This window comes from Dromaius novaehollandiae, chromosome 14 (genome assembly GCF_036370855.1).
Source record: "Dromaius novaehollandiae isolate bDroNov1 chromosome 14, bDroNov1.hap1, whole genome shotgun sequence".
Classification (NCBI taxonomy): Eukaryota; Metazoa; Chordata; class Aves; order Casuariiformes; family Dromaiidae; genus Dromaius; species Dromaius novaehollandiae.
In genome coordinates, this window is record NC_088111.1 from 3,899,431 (window position 1) to 3,919,786 (window position 20,356).

At 46.4% G+C, this 20,356-nt stretch overlaps 1 protein-coding gene across 1 annotated transcript; it reads left to right on the forward strand.

Moving 5' to 3' along the window:
- Nucleotides 1–5,271: 5,271 nt before the first annotated feature.
- DHRS7B (dehydrogenase/reductase 7B) lies at nt 5,272–19,248 on the forward strand. Its single transcript, XM_026095229.2, has 7 exons — nt 5,272–5,360; nt 11,621–11,796; nt 13,470–13,585; nt 14,300–14,510; nt 15,217–15,309; nt 16,736–16,888; nt 17,623–19,248. Exons 1-7 carry the CDS (start codon nt 5,341–5,343, stop codon nt 17,826–17,828), a joined length of 975 nt encoding a protein of 324 aa, XP_025951014.1. The 5' UTR covers nt 5,272–5,340; the 3' UTR covers nt 17,829–19,248.
- Nucleotides 19,249–20,356: the final 1,108 nt, after the last annotated feature.

Genomic DNA, 20,356 nt, shown 5'->3' on the forward strand with positions numbered 1-20,356 from the left:
GCCTCATGGGCTTGTCGGCACACACATGAAATCACTGTCATTGGTGCGGTGCCAGAGGCAGAAGCATAATCTCTCCTGGCCTCAGACTATAAATCTGTGCATGGCTGGTTGGCGTCACAGCAGCAATCCAGCCCCATTCATTAATGTCTGCAAAATTCCACGGGGAGGGAGCGATCCGTGATGCAACGCCGCAGCCTCCCCGATGGGAGTGTCCGGATGCACGCTGGCAGCGGCAGCTCAGCCTGGCACCGCGACGCTGGCATCGCGGGCGGCACGCAATGCTGCGAGCGCGTGGACGCCGGCCAACGTCACCGCTGCGGACGAGTGCTGCTGTGGGCAGAGCCTCGGGGCGACCGCAGGGACCGGCGCCGGGGGCCGTCTCCCGGGTGCAGCAGGCTGGGGTGGCAGGACAGGCCCCCGGACTTGTCCCGTGGTCACGGATGGTGACAGCGCAGCACCGCACACCGTGCTGTGCCTCGCGCTGCACAAGCTAGTACCAGACCCCCGGGCATGCTCGCGCGGGAGATGTTCGACTACGCTCTCATCCAGCTCCTCCGCTGCCTTTATCAAAGCGAAGGCTGCTCTGCGGCTTCCTCTGCAGATTCCAGCCCGTTCCCATCTTTACCTGGGGAAGTCTTACGGAAATCAGGGCTCATTCAAAGCCGGCTGCTTCGCGTCGGTGTGCAGCAGCAATGACCTTGGCTAGGTAACCGTCTCCTGCATACAAAGATGGATATAAAAGCAGCAATTGCCTTTCTAAAAAGCAGCCAATGTTCTGCTAAGGTAGGAAAAGGCAGTGGTTTGTTAAATAAATGCATCTGTCAGAGCTAGATTTTTTTTTCCAGCTTCCCTAAATGCCCTTCACCAGCGGAGAGGGGGAGGGGACCTGCTCTTTGAAGCTTTTTCCTTATGGGAATAGAAAACACGGAAAGAATTCAATTCTCTGCCACAGCCCAGCACCACTGATAGACGCTTCAAAACCCAAAGCCCAGCAGACGAGCTGGCTGGTGGGTGCGGGTGCCTTGGAGCGTGTATTACCACCAGTTAGCCTTGCTCAATATCCAGCATCATTAAGTGTCCCCCGTAGTGGGAAAGCACAGAAAGAACAGGGGAAGGAATGGAGACGGGGAAGAAAAATAAGGAAATTCTGTGCAGAAGAGAACTGCAGCTACGGAAATCTTTGATCAAAAGCACCATCTAGTGAAAGAGGGGAGCACTGCAACTGAAATCGCTCAGAGAGGCAACTGCATCAACGACAAATGGAATTGGACTTTTACCACAGGTTAGCCTAGTAAAAATATATATATATCACAATATTCATGGCCAGGGCTACATCTGAGTGAACAAGAACATGCTCAGGATCGCCATCCCTCTGGGAATGCTGCTCCAGCAGCGTGTGTCCACCTCCCCCCGGAGAATCGCAGCTACCCTGAAACCAGCAGGGAAGGAGGCACCACAGGAAGAGAATTATTTCCATGTTATAATTTGGGAACTAAGGAAAAGAAAAGGTGAGTGACCAGTCCAAGGTCATGCAGGAAGTCAGAGGCAGATCCGGGAATAGAGCCCGGCAACCCTGGATCCAGGGCTCTGCCTGAACAATAGAGCAGCCACTCTCCCTCTGGTGTCACTTAACTCCTTCCTAGCTCACCAAAAAGCAAAAGCGGGGCAGGCTATACCCTTCCCTGCATGTGTGCTTGCTGCCTTACGGCTCTCAAACACTTTACCAGCTTTTACCACTCTAAAACAAAGAGGGAAGGCAACACGGAAAGACAGGATTTGGATATCCTGAGATCAGCGATGCTGCAGACAGGCAGCACCTCCTCTACACCAGGCCTGAGCTGTCCCCTCAGCAGCTGAGGCCACCACAGTTAGTAGCTTTTTATGGAAACAGCACTTCAGCTTTGCCATGTCTCCATTTCTCTGTGTGACAAAACATCGCTATCTCCCCTCGAGGCATCCGGTTCAGCTAAAAAGGTTGTGGTAGGTTCAGGTTCCAGACCGGACCCTTAGCTGCGGGAGGGGAGGATGTTGGTCCCTCCTCCCCAGCTTTTGGGTCAGCTGCAGAGGTTGGGGACTTGCAGCCAGACCATACAGCAGAAGTGCAGTCTCACTAACTCTACACTGTTTTCATACTGAGCTGGAAAATGCTGCAGTGCAGGGATCAGAGGAGACAATTATTAATTAGAGACGACTTGAACCAAACCACACAGGAATTAACTTAAAAAAAGAAAGAAGATTCAAGTAATGCAAAAACCTGTGAGTCCAGAGACCTGAACCTAGGGAAAAGTTCTCCCAGAGAGAAAAGGGGTGGGAGGCTGATGACCAGGTGTCCAGGAGCAGTTCTCTGACAGGAGTTCACGGTCCCTGCATTGGAGCCCAGATCCAAACCAGAACGACGCCTGGGACAAAAGTCAAGACCATCTTCGTAGGCCTGTTGCCTGGAAAGGAGACAGAGGACTGCTCTGCTTGCAGCTGCAGGGGCTAAGAACAGAAAAAGCCCCAAGATGTACTTTCTCTATTTTCCATCTCAGGTGTCTCTTTCTTCCCCTGCCTCCTAGTCTGTTTTCAGTCCTGTGAACCCAATCCATGCAAGCAGGGAGGGGAGGAGGAGACATCGCACTCTTACATCAGAGGCTGTGAAAAGAAAATCTCTAATCATGCCGCAGCCCTTTGAACATTCACATTTTCTAGCCAAAGGCACTGTGAAATTGGGAGCTTTCAGTTCAAACCAGTTCAAGGATGTCTTCCCTGGGGGAGGTTTTGTTACCCTATGGGGATCTTTGCACAGATCCATATTTCTTCTAGGGACTGTCTTGTGCTCTTAAGGTAAGCTACCAAAGGTTTTCTTAAGAGAGAAGCTACATCTTACAGTCCTTGAAAAAAGGCAACAAATAAAAGCCTGGAAGAACTAGAGCACAAAATTGTTGCCCTAGAGAATAGGGTTAAAAGGCTGTAGATCTGCACTCAGTGATGCTTGCAGCAAAGCAGATGTCACCAAACACAATTGTAAGTACGCCCTTGAGTTTGGAGATTTTTTCCCTCAAAAAACAGAGCTCCTGCGCTTCAGGAGGGCAGCAATAGAACAGCAGGATGTTTGTCAAGGAAGTGCTAAAATGCTAAAAGGATTCCAGCCCTTTGCAGCCCAATGCAGTGAGAAAGAAAAGCTAAGAGGAGAGACTGAGCGCTAATAAAAACAACAGGGGTAGCTTTAAAAGACTGTAACAACATTTACCAGTCAGGCCTGTACGGTCTCCAAAACAAAAGCACTAGATTGAGGATAAACACCTCTCTTGTGTTCCTGCTAACAAAGACATGTCGACATAAATTAGTCACCTAACTGCCTGCAGTGATCTGGGCCATGAAGTCCAACCGTGGGATGAGTGAATCAGGAGGTTTAAATCAAAGGTGAATTTGCTGCTAATTAAACTAACTTAACCTTAGAAAATAGAATCCCACAGCAACAAAATGGAGCCTTAGTTCACTGAATTTTCCCCTCTGATTGCAACTGTAGTTTAACCCTTTGCTATCTGAGTTGCTACTTGTACAGTCACTAAAGGGCACTTGGTTTCAATCAACTTTGCCCCACCTGGAGGACAGTCTGGTGGCACTAACTGGCAGAAGCCAGGTGAATAGGTTAGCAGAAGCCGTGCGAGTTACCAGGGGGGCTTGGATGTGGCTCTCAGGCAGATGCTCGTTGAGTGCCCTGTAAGAGATGGGCTACAGCCCATCCTACCTTGCTTTGGTAAGAAAGACGGTTCGAAATGGTTTTCCAGCTCTGAATTTTAGGAGTTTGTACTGACTACAACTTCCACTGGCATCACCATAACAAAAATCGTCTTTTTCTCCTCTTCGTATTTCAATTTTATTTGTATAAATAACATTATTGATTCTTGCCTTTCGTTTCACTTTGGCCCTGAAGCCAGAAAAAGGCATGGCCATCAGACCTCTCACTGTGATTTTTAGGAAGATTTTCAATCCTTTTCTCCTTTTTCCTGAAATACTGTTCCTTTAGTAAGGACAATTACAAACTAATTAAAATTAATTCATGGCTCCAGTGTATTTTCCTTATTGGAAGAGAGGACCAGAATGCTATTATCATATGTAAACTGTCCTGCAAATAGCTGTCCTGAAAAGCCATCTTTTATCTTGCTGCTGTACATGGGTAAACACACCTGAGATTAACTGCCTTTGTCTCTGGCAACGCTAAAGTATCCCCCACTGCTTCTGTAAACGTATCTTCTGCTCATGCACACAGCAGTGAATAGATGGAAAAGCTCCCGGTGCAGCGATGAAGCCACACGCCCCTCCCCAGTGCAAAAGCTCCTTACAGCACTGAGCCCGTTTGGACTTTGGGCTTTCGGGACCACGGGGACTTCGGCTTACCAGAGGCCTCGCCCGCCAGATCTGTGTGACAGCCTGGCAACCATCTATTGCCCCTTATCAGCGTTCATTACCTCAACAGGATTTAATTACTAGAGACTGCAGAACTTGTAGCACATTTGGGCCTCGTTTCCTCAGAGATAAGCTGAAACGCCCCCATACCACTATTGCAGTCTGTGAGCTTCACTGGAAAAAGCCTGTTAAAAAACTGGGAATCGTATTTCCTTTTATCGCGGCCTTGACTGGGGCTCTGCACGCATCCCTCCTGTTTGCCTTGTGCGGGCAGTCACCGTCCATTGCTCCTCGCGGTCACACACTGCACACGGTCCTGCCCCGCCATGTGCCGTTTCTCCAAACACAACGACAGCAGAAAAACAGAAGGGAATTTAGACCGCAGTAACGAGCGACGCACATGTAAAATCACGAGCACTGCAAACGGGAAAGCGCCTGAGTGCGTCAGGGATCCCAGCTGGAGGCCAAGTTGGTAATTACGCAACAGGGCCCAGGAGAAGCCAGGGGAGCCGCCTGCCCAGCCCCGCTGCTTCGGGGCAGCCACGTTTCTGTGTCTTGGTTCTGACTGGGGAAAACTGGGCCTGGCGGAAGGAGGCCGGGGAAGCCAGGCCAACCCCTAGCCCTTTCCGGCCTCCCCTATCCGAGCCCAGCGGCGTAGGGCGGCAGCCGTGGCGTCCCCAGCCCGGGGCAGGCCGCTCCGCGCTGCTGGGCCCGACGGCAGCGACACGGGCCGGGAAAACAGCGATGGCTCCTCCCGGCCCCGCCGCCTGGGGGAACCCTCCCCCGCGAGCGCCGCTCCCTGCCCGGGCCGTACCCGCGGGCTGACCGGCGAGGCGTAACATCCGGCCGGCACCACGTAGGAGCGGCCTGTCATTGGGCGCTGGCGCCAAGGCCCCGCCCCTACTCCGCGGCGCGTGCGCGGCGGCCGGCGCATTTCCGGCGGTGGCCATGGTGACGGCGGCGGTCAGGTAGGGCCTGGTGGTGCCCCTAGGCCTCGCCCCACGGCGGCCGCAGCCGGCGGCCCCGCGGTGGAGCCGGGCCGGGCGGAGCCGCCGCGGGGGGCGGCTGTGGGTGAGGGCGGCGCGGCCCCGGTGGGGCAGGGGGGCTGGGGGTTCCCTGTCACCATTTCAGCGCTGCTGCAGGTGTTGGAAACGTTGACAAAAACCAGCGAGGTGGGAGCAGCGCTGGTTTCCCCGGGCGCCCCAGGCGATCCCGGCTTGGCGAGCGGCTGCCTGCAGACTGCCGCGCTCTGGCGCCCCGAGCGCTGCCGTTTTCGGATGGCCTCACCCTGGTTATCCTCGCTTGCGCCCCAAACGCGTTTGGAGCGGAGGGGCTGGAAGGAGGTGTCGCTGAATAAAAGCGGCAGGAAGTTTTACGCGAAAGTAGTTTCTGAAAACGTATTTTTCCTCTCTCCTTGGAGCATGGAGCGAGACTGCTATTTTACATGATGATTATATAAAATCTTAAACGTGATGCTCTTAGGTGACTATTCAAATACAGGGGTTTGTTTTCTAGGGCAGAGTTTTATGAAATGCCTGCGAGATGACCAGCTGGTTCAAATTGCACTGGAAAAAGTAAACTCAAAGCACTATAACAGATACTTACATGCATAATAATAATAATAATCCCACCAGCAAATCTCAAGCCCTTGTTCATTGTTGTCAGCTGCATACAATGAAAATTGACCAGCCTCGTGTCCCAACTGCCGCTGGTCCCTAGCACTGCTGTTTCATTCTTCATAACGGAGCTTGCTGTCATTTGGTGGTAGAATCCCAGCTAGGTTCTTTCTCACAAATCCCTTCCCCATTTTCCATTTGAAATAGTTGCATTGTAATGAGAAGCTTTGTCCAGCTATTGAGGTTTTTCTTAGGCGTTTCAGTGATTTCTAATGACCTCAGCCTATTTTTGACATCATTTTTTTGTTCATGAAGTTTGGAATGAATGCTGGTTATGTAAGTGCAAACTAGCATTTCAGTAGTTTAATTGTTTGAATGAGTAATCACTGTAGAGCCTGTCTTGTTTTCTCATTAGATTTTGAATGAGTTTTTTGAAGTTTAACTTACTATTTGTGGACCTTGTGCATCAGATAAATTGTCAGCAAATTTTCTGTTTGCTTATATAAATTATTGATTTAATAGACAATACTATATTACCCTTTTTTTTCCTGCCTTAGATGTCTGTAAGTTTGATTTCAATTTCTTTCCAAAGCAGCTGGGTTGGTAAAACCGTTTAGCTAATATAAAATATAAGTAATGCTCTTTCTTCTCTCTCTCAAAAATGGTTTAGTGAATTTGGTCTGCTGGAGCAAATGCCCATTTCCTCAGTTAATACCAGGTTTTGATGCAGAGTGTGAGAGACTCATCTGTCAGTTGCTCAAAGTTCTGAAGAACCATAAGGAAGGAAATAAAAAAGGCTGCTTTTTTTAATTAGCATGATATCTATTTTAGAATGTGCACTATAAAATCAGAATATGTTCCAAAACTAAGTAAAATCATAATTGAGCAATCACAACTGATTCGTAAGTTGTCTTTTTTTATCCAAAGTGTATAAAGTCTACTTTTGGTCTTTATAGATGCTCTGGATTCAGTACTAGAAATTATTTGGTTAGTACTAGAAATAATCAAACAATCATCAGACATTTTGTATCACTTTGAATCCATGTCTGTCTTTTTAATCTGGAGGGATTAAGTTACCCCCACATTTCAAAGGTCACAGACTCTATTCCTGAGGTTTGTTTTTAGAGGCAGTTCTTGGCACTCTGTGCCAGCATCGGACTGAGTGTAGTTGCTTGGAGTGCTGCCATTTCCTAATTTAAGTGAGGTCTGTCCTGTGCTAAAAGACCAGAGGGAGACACCATCTCACAGAGTCACTGGCAAGTGAGTTCTTTTCAAAGGTAGGATATTGTGCTTTCTTCAGAATAAAGTTGGTAGCTAATAAAGCTTAGAGCTGCTGCGCTTCTGGACAAATGCTTCCTTAGAAAAAGTGATTTTTTCCTTCTCTTTTCCCCCCATCTTCTAAATGACACCTTTTGCTTTCTGAAAATAGCCTACCAGTTGCTGCCATGTGTCATTTAAAGAACAATGTTTTTCTAGGTGGCTGAAGCTAAAGGAGAATAGGTGTTGTTTAGGGAAACTATCATGTTTGTAGTATCTTTTTAGGACTTGAGCTCATCTTTGTTGCCTTTAGTGTGTTCTTGAGCTTATTAACTAAACTCCTTGTTCCTTCTGAAATACTCTCCTGTTTTTTACAGGGTAACATCCAGTTTTTGTTTTAAGGGGATTTTTTTCTTAATGGGCATATGTATAGATATAATTTATTTTATTATTAAGCCTTTTCAAAAAGATTCCAATCACCTGAATTTGCTTACATTATCAGTATTCTCATTTCTGCTCTCTAACACCCTAATCCTGCCTTTTGGGATGGGGAACTGAACATTACAGGTGTTTATCTGAGCCAGTAATGAGCAGTGTCTTCCCTCCCGCAGGTAATTTGGCATCATAAACATTATTTGTCAAGAACAAATAACAGATCCATGCTTTTTTCAGTACGTATAGCCAGGTCTTGGGACAAAGGTGGTAGTGGGGTCTTAGAGCTTTGAGCAGGTTGTCTGAGGATATCCAGTTCATCTTGAATTAGCTGTGGATCTTTTTTGCCCCCTCTTGTTTTTAATGTGCCATGGCCCTATCTGCCCTGAGATGCCTTTAGCTACTTCAGAACTTTATCAGTCTTAAGCTGGGTTTTATGCTTCTGATCTTCTTCTGCCAGCTTTTGTTTTGCGACTTACCATTTTTGTTATTGTTAGTCAAGTCCTTTTTATCAGCGGTCTATTTCATTCTCCTTCAGGTTGCCGCAATTCTTTCCTTTGGCCTTTCCACCAATAAATAACCTTAAAAACTGAACTGAGTATAACTGTCACCCTGTTGTGCCAGTAGCCCAGCATGGGGCTCCATGAAATGGATATTGTTGAACGTATTGCAGTATGCCTTGAGCTGATTTCCCTGCTCTGCTGGCATTCCCTTCCATATTTATTTTATCAATGGCTTTTTATTAAGCTTGTTCAATTTTACAAACTAAAATAAGGACTCATGGGTTTGTGATGTAAGCTGGTCCATGAATCAAATAAAAACTTGTTGCATTAGGTCTGAAGTGCTGCAGCAATTTTTTGATCTTTCCCAAACAGTTTAGTTCAGACAGTTCATCTTTGCTGTTTGTCCTCGTATTTCAAGCTTGACTGAACTGGGATTTTTTTTGTTCTGGGGCTCTTTTTAGTTGGTCATTTCTATACCTTCCTTGGAAGATATCTGTTACTGTATGACCTAAATAAAAAGGACCTGTATGTTTGATCAGTTATCCCTTCTCTCACTCGTTCCCCTCCTTCTATCTCTCCCTTTCTCATATCAAAGGGTGATGATACCTGTTGATTCAAACTCTAGCCTGGAAGCTGCAAAAGCAGGTTTCTCTTGCTGACTGTGCTCATGGCTGGCAGCAACCTTCAGGCAGAGATTGGGTAATTTGCCCTGTTCCCGTATATCATATGAAAGAACAAAAAGAGAAAGAAAAACCATAAAAGGCTTGGAAAGGTTGCCAAATGAAAAAGGATTAAAGGCAGAGCTTCTTTGTTTAGAAAGAAGATGAATAATAAGTAACATGATTAAGGAATAAAATGAATTAGCGTGTTGACAAAGTTAAGCAGGCGTAACTGGTTCATACTGATGAGCAATGGATGCTACATGACAAAAACCACATTTAGCTTTTAGTTGGTAGGCTTGGGGCTCTTTTCCACCAGCCTGTCTGGTGGAAAGTTCAGTGCTTGCAAACTCAACTTTTATTTTGCCAAGGACCTTGAAAGAACCATTCTCTAACCAACGCATGAGAATCACTCCCATCTCCTAGCGTGGTTTTGTTAGAAGAGGGGTCAGAAAAGTTCCCTCTTCACAGTTACTTCTTCATCTGCTTTATACTGTCATCTCCCTTTTACAGGAATTGGAGGCAAAGGTTTTCAGGGCCAGATTTTTAAAATGGCTCAGCTTCAACATGGGCTCATAAATCAAGTGACACCCTACCCATCACCTCTCACTTTGGAAATGATGAAAGGTCCTACATGGGAGCTGAAGAAAAATGGTCTCTAAGACACACTGATCAATATCAGTGCCTGTGGTCCCTGCCACCCACCTCTTGTCTTCTGAATCTCAAGAGATCCTTGAGAGCAAAGAAGGACAACAAAGAGAAGGCAGCTGCTTTATATGACTAGCCCAGCATGAACCAGTAAGGAGCACCTCCTGCTTATCCAGCCTGAAGAAGGCCAGTGGCTTTATGTCTTTCCCTGGAATTATTCTAGGGGTGATATGCACTCTTCTTATATGTTAAGTCAACTATTCAGTCCTCTGCTATAAAGCAGGAGACCTTCTGCACAAAGAGGTGGAAGAATAAGATGCCGATCTGACCAGCTGTGTGTTATACTCCTGCGCTGCTTTGCAACAGACTTGAGTTTACTCCTCCTCCTGGGTTTCTGCTCTCCCACTTTGGGCATACTCCCCGTGCCTGGGGGAACTTGAGGCCTGGATGTCTGTCTGCATCGTGCACAGTTATTACACAATAGAGTACTTTTGTAGAGATACTTGAGTTAGCTCAGGAATAGGAAGCTCCATAGTAGCTTGGGCAGAACTATGAACTAGCTCAACGGTTTTGTTTTTAGAACTAGTCGAGCTTTATTTAGAGCTAGCTCAGCTCTTTTTACATGGTGTTTTATTGTGTTCTAGCTATGCCTTCAGAAATACTTGTTTTATAACATTCACTAGTGGTTCAGCTAGCATGTTCACTGACCAGCTGCTTGAGGACTTCTGTCCAAACTCCTGATGGAAATCTGGGAGAGCCTGGCATTTTTCCAAACCAGCTCTGTCCTGGGGCGTGTAGTGCTACTACCATCCCTTCTGCTCCATACAAGCTGAGTATTACTTAGTAATGTTGAATTATAGCCTAGCATTATTAGTTACCTCCTTGTTTTGTTCTTATCATGCTATCCTTTTGTTTAAAGTATTATATGAGTTGTATGCCCAGACCCAGCCACTATCTTCCTGGTAAAGACTTAACTGTCAGTGTTCAAACTCTATCTGTGAAACAGAGGAAAGGTGCTAATACTTGGCTTTGGCTTTATATGCGACCCAAAAGATGTATAGATCCCAGAAAGACGTTATAACCGGCTTTACTTCACTACAACATTGAACATAAAAGCCTCAGGGTATAGAGTGGGAAACGTAGTGACCCTATTTACAGCAGAAGTATCGCTTACTCTTTGGCGATGTAATAGGTTGTAACATAAACTTCTCTCCTGAAGGCAAGGCTTAGCTAGGAGATTAGGGCTATGCATTGGAATCAGAATCCAATTCCAGGGTGAGTTAGGTCTTGTAGATACCTGTAGCTTAGGTTTCATTCACAGATTTAATTTCAGTATATCAGAACACAGGTTCTCATGCTGTTAACAAACTGCAGTTGATGTTGGCATAAAAGTAAAGATCATGAATGTAGGCTCCAGCGTACTAGATGGGACATGTGGTTAATTTAAATCAGGTAACTTGTCTCTGCTAACAGTTGTTGAGAGACACTGGAGTTGGAAGCACAGATTTCACTGCATTAAGCAAATAACGTGCTCAGAAGGAAAGCTTATTCTGAGCCCCTAGAAGTTAAAGTGGGTTATATCCATCTAGGATAATATACAGTAACTGGTCCCTGGCACTTACATACTGCGGTAATTGCAGTTTTAGAGAAATCTAAGAAGTTTTAATAGAATCATAGACATGTATAGACATTTCCTATCTCTGAAGAGCTTTCACTCTAAATACATCTTGTGCAAGAGAACAAGTTTAAAGCAAACTGGAAGAGCATCTGGAACAGCATCTCTGAAGCTAAGTTTGTCACACAACACCTGACAAGATCCAATGCCAAATGTCCTGCTGGGATGTTCAGAATAGCATTTAAATGCTTAAAACTGGATACTGATGTGATTTTTTGTAAGTCTAAATGAAGGATTGAGGAAATCTGTTGAAGATGCTGCTCTATGGAATTTGGTTTATTGGTGGTCTGAGAGTCTAAGGCAGTGGGTGGGAAAGAGGGTTGTGCTAATTTTAAATCTGGTGAGACTTCTTTTAAAGACGTATTTCCCTAGTTTTCAAGCCTCTGCTAAGTTTCTTGATGGTGAAATGCTCTCTTTGCTTTGACCCTGTGGTTCTAGGAAGACTGTTCAGAAAGGGAAGCTCATGGATTTCACAACCACAGTCATCATCCCGCTGCTTTTTGGCAGCTTGGGGATCTTCACCCTCTTCCGGCTGCTGCAGTGGATGCGGATGCGAGCTTACCTCCGGGAAGCGGTGGTGGTGGTCACTGGGGCTACTTCTGGCCTGGGAAAAGGTAGGTGTTGAAGGGTGGCAGAAAGGTGCTGTAAGGCAGGAGAAACAAAGGGATGTGGAAGAGAAACCTGTTGGAATAAAGCAATAATGATCAGAGAGTGTCCATTCTTTTGAATTTTGAAGAGAGGTACCTTGCACAGCCATATCAATTATAACCATCCCCAGTACAAATTTTGATGTAAAAACAAAACAAAACAGACCCCTCTAACAAATGTTGAGACGAACTTTAGCCATTCTGTATGAACTGGAGCTCATCAAAGCAAGTAAAAAGTCCTGCGTTGTCAGGCGTCTTTTCTGTAAGTCCTGGAAAAGTCAGGAAGTCAGATTGTTTCTCTAAGACTTGCCAGACAGAACTGCTGTTCTGAATTCATGTTTGCTGTTGTATTTCCAGATACCCGTCCTTTTTTCCACTTCTTATTCTCACCTCTCACCACAAGTTAAAGTACCTTTCCTCTTGTGGTACAAATCCCTCCATTTTAAATTCAGACTCTTGGTAATATTAATGGTAAGAGCAAGTGAGTAATCCAGTAGTTTTTTCCAAATAAATTTTAATTCTTTGCATGGATGGATATGTTTTCTAATTCTGCTTTCTATAATTGCTTTAAAAGCTTCTTGAAGAGAAGACAAGGTGCTCTCTGCCATCAAGGCCTATCATTAGGATGAGTACATTTATAGAACAAATAGAGCTTAAATTGATGCTGTCTTTGCATGTGAGCTTGTCCTTGAAGAGAGGGGTGTATGGCCAAAGGAGATGAAATGGTCCTCTCTGCCTGTCAGAACCAAAGAGCTGGGAGTGGTAAAAGAATTAGTATTTCATGTCCGGAAGAGGTGGAACTAGTATCTCAGGAGAGACCTTCCTGCCGTGATACACCAGGCAGATGAAACACTGTACACTGTTGGGTGTTCCTTCCCAGTGTTTTTCTTCTCATCTCATGAAAAGCTAAACCAGCACTGAAACCCAGACTGCTAATGCCTCAGTTTAGATCTCCACCACTGTGCAGTGTTACTGACTCATTAGCAAGGTCTATGCTATTCCTCCCATTCCCAGGTATTAATATTCTAGAGGACCTCTAATTACTGTGTGTTCTTCTGCACCCTTTGTTACCATCATGCAATAGTCTCTTGCACAAATAAGGAGTTTGTTTCACTAGATCACAGAGAAGTAGTTTAGAAGAACATGGGATTGCTTCAGCAGCTGGTAGCACTGAAAGGAGGACAATATCACAGCATCCATTCTTCTGACTTCTCTTGATGTAGATCACCTTGATGAAGCAGGTGTTTACTGAAACTGAAACCCCTAAGACCAGGCCCCCACTACATTAAATGACATATGCAAGATAACAGTGATTCCGCTTAAGAAAAGCATATGGTCAAAGATTAAGAGGCACAGGCAGATTCAACCAGCTGATGAGGGAGTATGTGTGAGCAGCACAGTAACCGCATAACCAGCGTAGTAACCGTGAACACGCCAGCTGCCTCACCATTGTCGTGTCTGTCAAAGTCACTGGAGAATTGCATCTTGCTGTGACTTCACTGTAACTCAGCCTACCACTCGGGGATAATAAGGCCGCCCTAGTTTTTAGCCTACCACCAGATATGATGTGGATCTGCTGCTGTTTGTGTTTGTCTGGCATTCAAATGTCTGCTTTTCTCTCTTCCTTGCTCCCTCCAAAGAATGCGCAAAAGCTTTCCATGCGGCTGGCTGCAAGCTGGTGCTGTGTGGCAGAGACAGCGAGAAACTCAAAGACGTGGTACAGGAGCTCTCTGCCATGACCAATCACCGAAAGAACGTGAGTGTGGGAGAGGAAAAGGCTTGTCTCACGCGTCTGGGATTTCTGCTCATGTTGTTATAGAAGATACAGAATTGCTTGTGGGTTGTTCTGGCTGTGTTGAGCAATAGGAAAGATGCAACTCCGTGGTTGGGAGTAGATATGGCTGTAGGAGTACACTGCACTGACATGTCATGTCTTGCAGAAACCATACAAAAATAAGGCAGCTGAAAAACTACCCTCGTCTTATAACGGAAATGCATGCATGTGAGAGCGCAGAGTCCTCAGACATCCTTTGCATCTGTACTTATATACAGTATCTGAAAGAGCGACCTTGCTTGTCTTAGCCTTTATTTTTGATGTCTACTTCTGATGACTGTATATAAGAAAGGTAGTGCTGGCTTCTAAAGGAGACACATGAGTTAAGGTTTGGACTACATCAGATGCATTTTCTTTAATGAAGCAATAGCAAAATTTAGTGCCCGAGGCGTATCTGGCTTGCCTCTTTCCTAGCCTCTGGTATAAGGAACAGGCTACAGGAGGGAGAAAGACCAGAGCACAGCCTGCCCCATGACATATTTTTTATCAGGTAACTGCTGCACTCTAATCAGACAAGGTCTGGATGGCCCTGCCTGTGCTCCCAAAACTGAGAAATCCCATCTCTCCTCTGAGTCACAGTTATGAACATACAGCACATCCAGAACGGGCCTTTTGCTAACTTTTGTTTATTCACAGACACACAAACCTCACACTGTGGTCTTCGACCTCTCGGACACCAGAACGGTCCTAAATGCTGCTGAAGAGATCCTGAAGTATTTGGGTCATGTGGACATACTGATCAACAACGCAGGGATCAGTTACCGAGGCACAGTTGTGGACACAGGACTGGATGTGGACAAGAAAGTTATGGAAACAAATTACTTTGGTCCTGTAGCCCTCACCAAAGGTATCTGTGATCAGGATTACTGGGGGCCAATGGATTTGGCTCATATCTCCTGCAGGCCAACGCAACTAAGCACAACTTAACTTCTGACTCTAATTGTATTTGGTATAATACAGTATAAGAGGGGAGGAGAGCTTTGTTTTATGGGCAGGCCTAGAGGATGCTTGGACATGACTGCATTGGAAGTACCTGATAAGAGATGATATCTTGTTTAAAACACCTCCTGACTCTAGTCTCGTGGGAGTTCATGGAGAGATACCTGGTTTGTCTGCTCTGATAAAACCCTAGAGAATGCAGTCTGGATTGTAGGTGAGACTGTACCTTTGCCAGGAGGCCTCTGGTTGTGTAGAAAGTTCAGCCTGGAGGGTGTCAGCTACATGAACTGGCAAGATGTACTGGTGGCAGAAAAGAACAAGTCCTGCTGACTATACTTGCGGGAGACCATAATGACTATAATGGCCTTTGTGTGGCCTCATTGGCATAAGGCAGTGTCCTGAGCACATTGGCAATTGTCTCCTGATACCTGAATGTCCCAGCTAGACTGCAGCCTCAGTTAGAGGCATCCTGGGCGCCATCCCGCTGCCTAAGCCCTACACTGAATGAGGATCCTCTCACTGCCCTCAAGCTTCCCTGAAGCACTGCTCTGAAAGCATTGATTCAGCAATGGCGGGACTGTTATCCTGAATGGGTCTTTTCTGTCTCTTGCTAGCACTTCTCCCCTCCATGATCAAGAGGAGACAAGGCCATATTGTGGCCATCAGCAGTATTCAAGGCAAAATAAGCATTCCTTTCAGATCAGCATGTAAGTACCTCCACAGAAGATGGGGAAGACATATTTGGGGCACTGGACTGAATGAACACTTGGCTACTGCTTCCATCTGTTGCTCCCCAGAGCTGGCAGCACGTGGGGAAGGCAGGGTTGTGCATCATTCTTGGTGTGGTCATAAGCCCCTGACAGCCATTGAGGAAGGTATTCTCAGATACAAAAATCTTAGCCCTGTCCTCAAGTTATTAGGGGATGGGAAAGGGAATCGAGAATGGGGCCCTTGCTTAGAATTCTGGTCTGAAAACTGTGTGATATTCCCATCTTAAAACTTGAGTCCTGTAAACTTGCTAGCCATTAGGATTAATTCCTTGATTTTACTACATTTTATCCTTGCCGGTCTGCCTGGTTAATCTCCTCTAGGAAAGTAAGGGCTTGTTCTTTGGTTTAATAAGTTCCATGGTACAACCAATACCAAAACAAAAGCCTAAACAGTTATCTTGAGTCAGCAAACTCTTATGATAAATCAGATATGATAAGAAATAACATTGGTGAGATTACTGGAAAAGCCTTATAAAAGATGGAGGAACTAAGAGGGGAGTGTTTGGCCTGCCAGCAACTGTAGATCATTGAAAATAAACAGCAAAATGGAAGGGTACAATGGGGATGGCATAAGAGTGGTAGAGCCTAATGAGAACCTGAATGTCGAGTAAAGGCAGCTGGAAAGTCTGGGCTGTCTTTGCTTGCAGATGTTGTGGGTATGACCGCACAAAGAAAACTGTTCCGAAGAGCTTTCAGAGTACCTGCACAGCAACCAAAGCAGGATAGGCCTGGCAACACAGAGCTCAGCTCAACCCCGCAGTCACACTCACAGCGACCAAGCACATGTGCAAAGGGAGCAAGGAAAAGGAATTGCTCAGCCATTTAGAAGGGGGAAATCCTGCCCTAGGCCACACAACTCCGCTCCTGCAGGCTTGCGTGATCAGGTTTTGACTTGTGTGCAGCCAGGCTCTGAACCTGCTCTGCAAGTCTGTAATGCTCAGTGCACGGAGGCGAGCAGGGTGCTGAAGAGCAAGTGTCAGCCCTGCCTTCCCGCACTGGGAATCCCATTCCCCCAGCCCCAGCTGGTCTTCTCAAATGCTTCCTGAGCCAGACTTCATGGCTCCTTTATCGTGAGTGGGAAGCAGCTTGGGCTCACTCCATAGTGCTTTGGCATGGCTGGGATATTAAGCTCAGGATCCTAGCCAGTTTCCAACTTGAGTATTCACATTTTGCCTTCCTAAATTGCCTCTCACTCCCACTACCTGTTGTTGCCATTCACTAAAAACAACTAGAAGTTGGCAAACAGCTGCTGTGTTCTTGCTGAGAAGTGGCTTCATTTCAGGGACAGATGCATTCGGGGGAATGGATCTTCCTTCAGCCCTGCTCTTTCTCCTTAGTACATAGCGCTTTCCTTGTTTTGCAGATGCTGCCTCTAAGCATGCTACCCAGGCCTTCTTTGACTGCCTGCGAGCAGAGGTAGAGCAGTATGACATCGATGTGACTGTTATAAGCCCTGGATACATTCAGACAAACCTCTCTCTCAATGCTGTAAGAGCAGATGGATCTCGCTATGGAGGTGAGATATGATTTTGTGTCCTATAACTAAAGTGTCTCCACCTGACCGAGATGTTGGCACTCCAAAGCGTGCTTGCAACACGTGACCTTTGGTGGGGACCTGGGTTAGCCCTAAAGTACTGAAAGACAACTTTAGATGCAGGGTAAGAAGAGTAATCCCCCAAATTGAGCCTTCCTAGACAGAAACTAATTTGGAGTTACTGAGACTTCAGGGTATTTTATAGCGCACATAAATCCAAGCATTTTCTTTGAAGGACAGTTCTGTACCCTCTGGCCTACAAAAGCCTCCTGCAACATACATGTCCTAGGAGAGATGCTAGGTCTCAGAGGGAAAAGGAGAAAACAAATTCCAACTACCAATCAGTAATTTCAGATGAGCAGTAGGATAGAGGAAGGGTGTATCTTTTTCCCCTCTCACTAACATCAATCACCAAATCATACATCTGGAACTGATGGTTATAACTAGAAGAACATATTGGAACATTCAGCTCTGAGTCTTAGCTCCTGAGATAAGCTACAAGGCTTGCGGAGCCACAGCCTGGGTATCAGGATGAGTGTATACTGATTTCTAGCTCAGTCATGAATTATACTGACCTGTGCTCCTATACACAACTGCTGTAAAATCCAGAACCATATAAAAGACCATGTATAGTTGGAGCAGAGCTTTCCCAGGAAAGGTACTTTTATGTGAGCTTACCTGCTGCTGTTGGTGCTTACGTGGCTTTGCTTTGGCAGTTATGGACAAGAACACCGCCGAAGGCCAGACAGCTGCAGAGGTCGCTCAGGTGGTTCTCAGTGCAGTGGGGCAGAAGAAGAAGGAAGTGCTTGTAGCTGGCCTCACACCCTCCTTGGCTGTCTACCTGCGAAACCTCTTCCCCAGACTCTTCTTCACCTTAATGGCATCTAGAGCAAAAAAGGAGAGAAAAGCAAAGGACTCTTAGAGCTCAGCCCGTTCGAGCAGTAACTGTAGGGAGAGGCTAACCCCTGCAGCTTGGCCGGGACATCAGCGGAAGTGCTCCCACAGGAAACACTTCTCGAAATGCTGCAACTTACCATTGCATGGAGAGTGGGAAGCTGCCCTCCCCGCACTAGGGTAGGCCTGTGTGACAGAAGGCAGCACCCAGACCTCACCTGAAGAAGGATGCTTGGAACAAAGGGAGAGAGCTGAGGCTGCAGGGGGGAGTGACTCAAGGGAACACACTTCACAGCAGGGGAGGCCCACGTGGAAGACAGCACCTTACTTTACCTCACCCCAGGCACACTCAGCTTTACTGGCCTGCTACAAGTAAAACCCACCTGGTTTGCCTGCATGCCAGCAGATCTTCGCTTTCCCCACCCCATGGCCCCTGTGAAATACAGCCCCCAGCTGGGTGCTCTCATGATTACTGTGATCTTCTCATTCCCTCCACTGTGCTCCAGAACACATTGCTTGGAGTGGAAAGCTTCACAGAGCTTCTGCTCGTTAACGTGCCAAGTCATCTGGTATGTTAAGCTGGAGTTAAGTCCAGTGCCATTTCAAAAAAAGTAACTGATATAGAATGCAAGTTTTATTTGGAAATGGTATTATCTATCTGAATCATGCTTTACTCAAGTACAGGGCCTTTTGACTCTGCACTACTTGACAGTACTGTATTAATCCCCAGCACAAATTAATGCAGGGGAAGTGCTGAGAAGATTAAAAAAAAACCAACAAAACCCCCCACAGCATAGCAAGGCATGGTGTTGAGTGTAAACACTGTGCAGCTGACAGCCCACCTGGCCCACCTGCAGGCCTGGAGCAGAGAGTAGCTGCGGTTCTTGAGACACCAGGCACTCTTGTCTCCTGGCAAGCAGAGGGGAATCTGTGCACAATAGATGGACACTAGATAAGACAGACCCTTAGTTCTCACCTGTTTTAAAGCAATCACAGATGCTAATTAGGATCCACTACTACCAGATCCGGCAGGGGGGAAGGATACCTGCTTGTTCAGGTATCACAGGCTTCAGCACTAAGGGTCGAGACAGTGCCATATTCCATCTTTCATCCCTTCTCTTGTTCTGGTGCTAAATAAGGCTTTTTTTCCCTCCAAAACAAGGGAGAGAAGACTTGCATCCTGCCTAGTCTGATCCCCAGACAACTCATGGTGTGAGGGCAACCAGCGATGCTGGAAATGGCTCCACAGTTACTGCAGTTTGTTCAGAAAGGACAGAAGTAAAAAAAAAAAAAAAAAAAAGTTAATTTAAATAAAGCCTCCTACTAGAAACTAAGGTCCAGATCCCTGCTGCCACCTCCATGCACTTACCAGCATTCTCTGTGTGTACTGCCCTGTGTCCTGCCTATGAGCGCATCTCTGATGACAAATAAATTGTATTGCCATGAAATGCATCCTTTGTCGTATTTAACCCCTTACAGCAGTTAATGTGAGAGAAAGGGAAAGCAGGAGGGTTTTTTTTTTTTTTTTTTTTAAAACATTCCTGCAAGGTGCTTTCTACCAGCAATAATTGCAGAACAACACACTTCATCCCAGCCCCCTTTATATGATCTGCTAGTTTACAGTAGACAGTGTGAATCTGCACACAAGATTAATCACACAAAAGAAAGTCTGTTGTAGATGTGCAGGGTTATAAGCATTTTCTCCCTCAAAAAGCCTTTTCCTGACCGCTGCAGAATCTCTAATCTCTAGGAATCTCAGCCCAAATGAGTGCCAGGACATGCTTAACGATCCTAGTTCTGCTCTGATGAGATATGCGCTACCATTATTACTATGGCTGAGGTGGTAGTTTTGTTATAGAAAGGCCTAGAGTTGAAATTAGAGATAGTTGAAGCTTTCAGATGCATGTGCTAAAGGCTGGGATCTTTTCTCCTGTTAAGATAGGAATACAAGGCATTACCTTCTCTCCTCAAGAAGAGCTTCTGCATTTGTTAGCTCTGCTTTTCCTTTCACATGCCCAGTCCTTGGGGTTTTTTTGGTGAAGTACAGTACTTCCTGCCAGCCTCGGCCAACTGCTCCATCTTCCGACGTTTCAAATCACGGCTGCTCAGGAAGGACCAGGTGGCCACTTGGCACTTCTGGAATTCCCATCCAGGGTGCCGAGGGGTGTAATACACCAGGCCTGAGGAAAAATCACACGTAGGGGAGTTACTGTTTGAACTACTGCTCCAAGCCAGAGAAGCTGAGGTTACGCACGCTCCTCTTTGAAAGTAAAGTCCCCTCTCCGTGTCAAGCGTGCCGCTGCATCCCCGAGCGCCTCCCCCCCGGGGCGGATGGGCAGTGAGGTGCACGGGGCTCCGGCAAAGGCAGCTTGCCCCAAGCCACTTTAACCCAACCACCACCAGCGGGAAGGCAGTAAATGACGCCGAAGCCTGGCATTCGGCAGCCATCCCACGTGATGCTGTGAAACATGCAGCCGCTAAGACTTCTCTCCCCCTCATTCTCCCATGTCATGTTTGCAGCATTACAGCACCGACTTCTCAATAGCCAGGATGTTA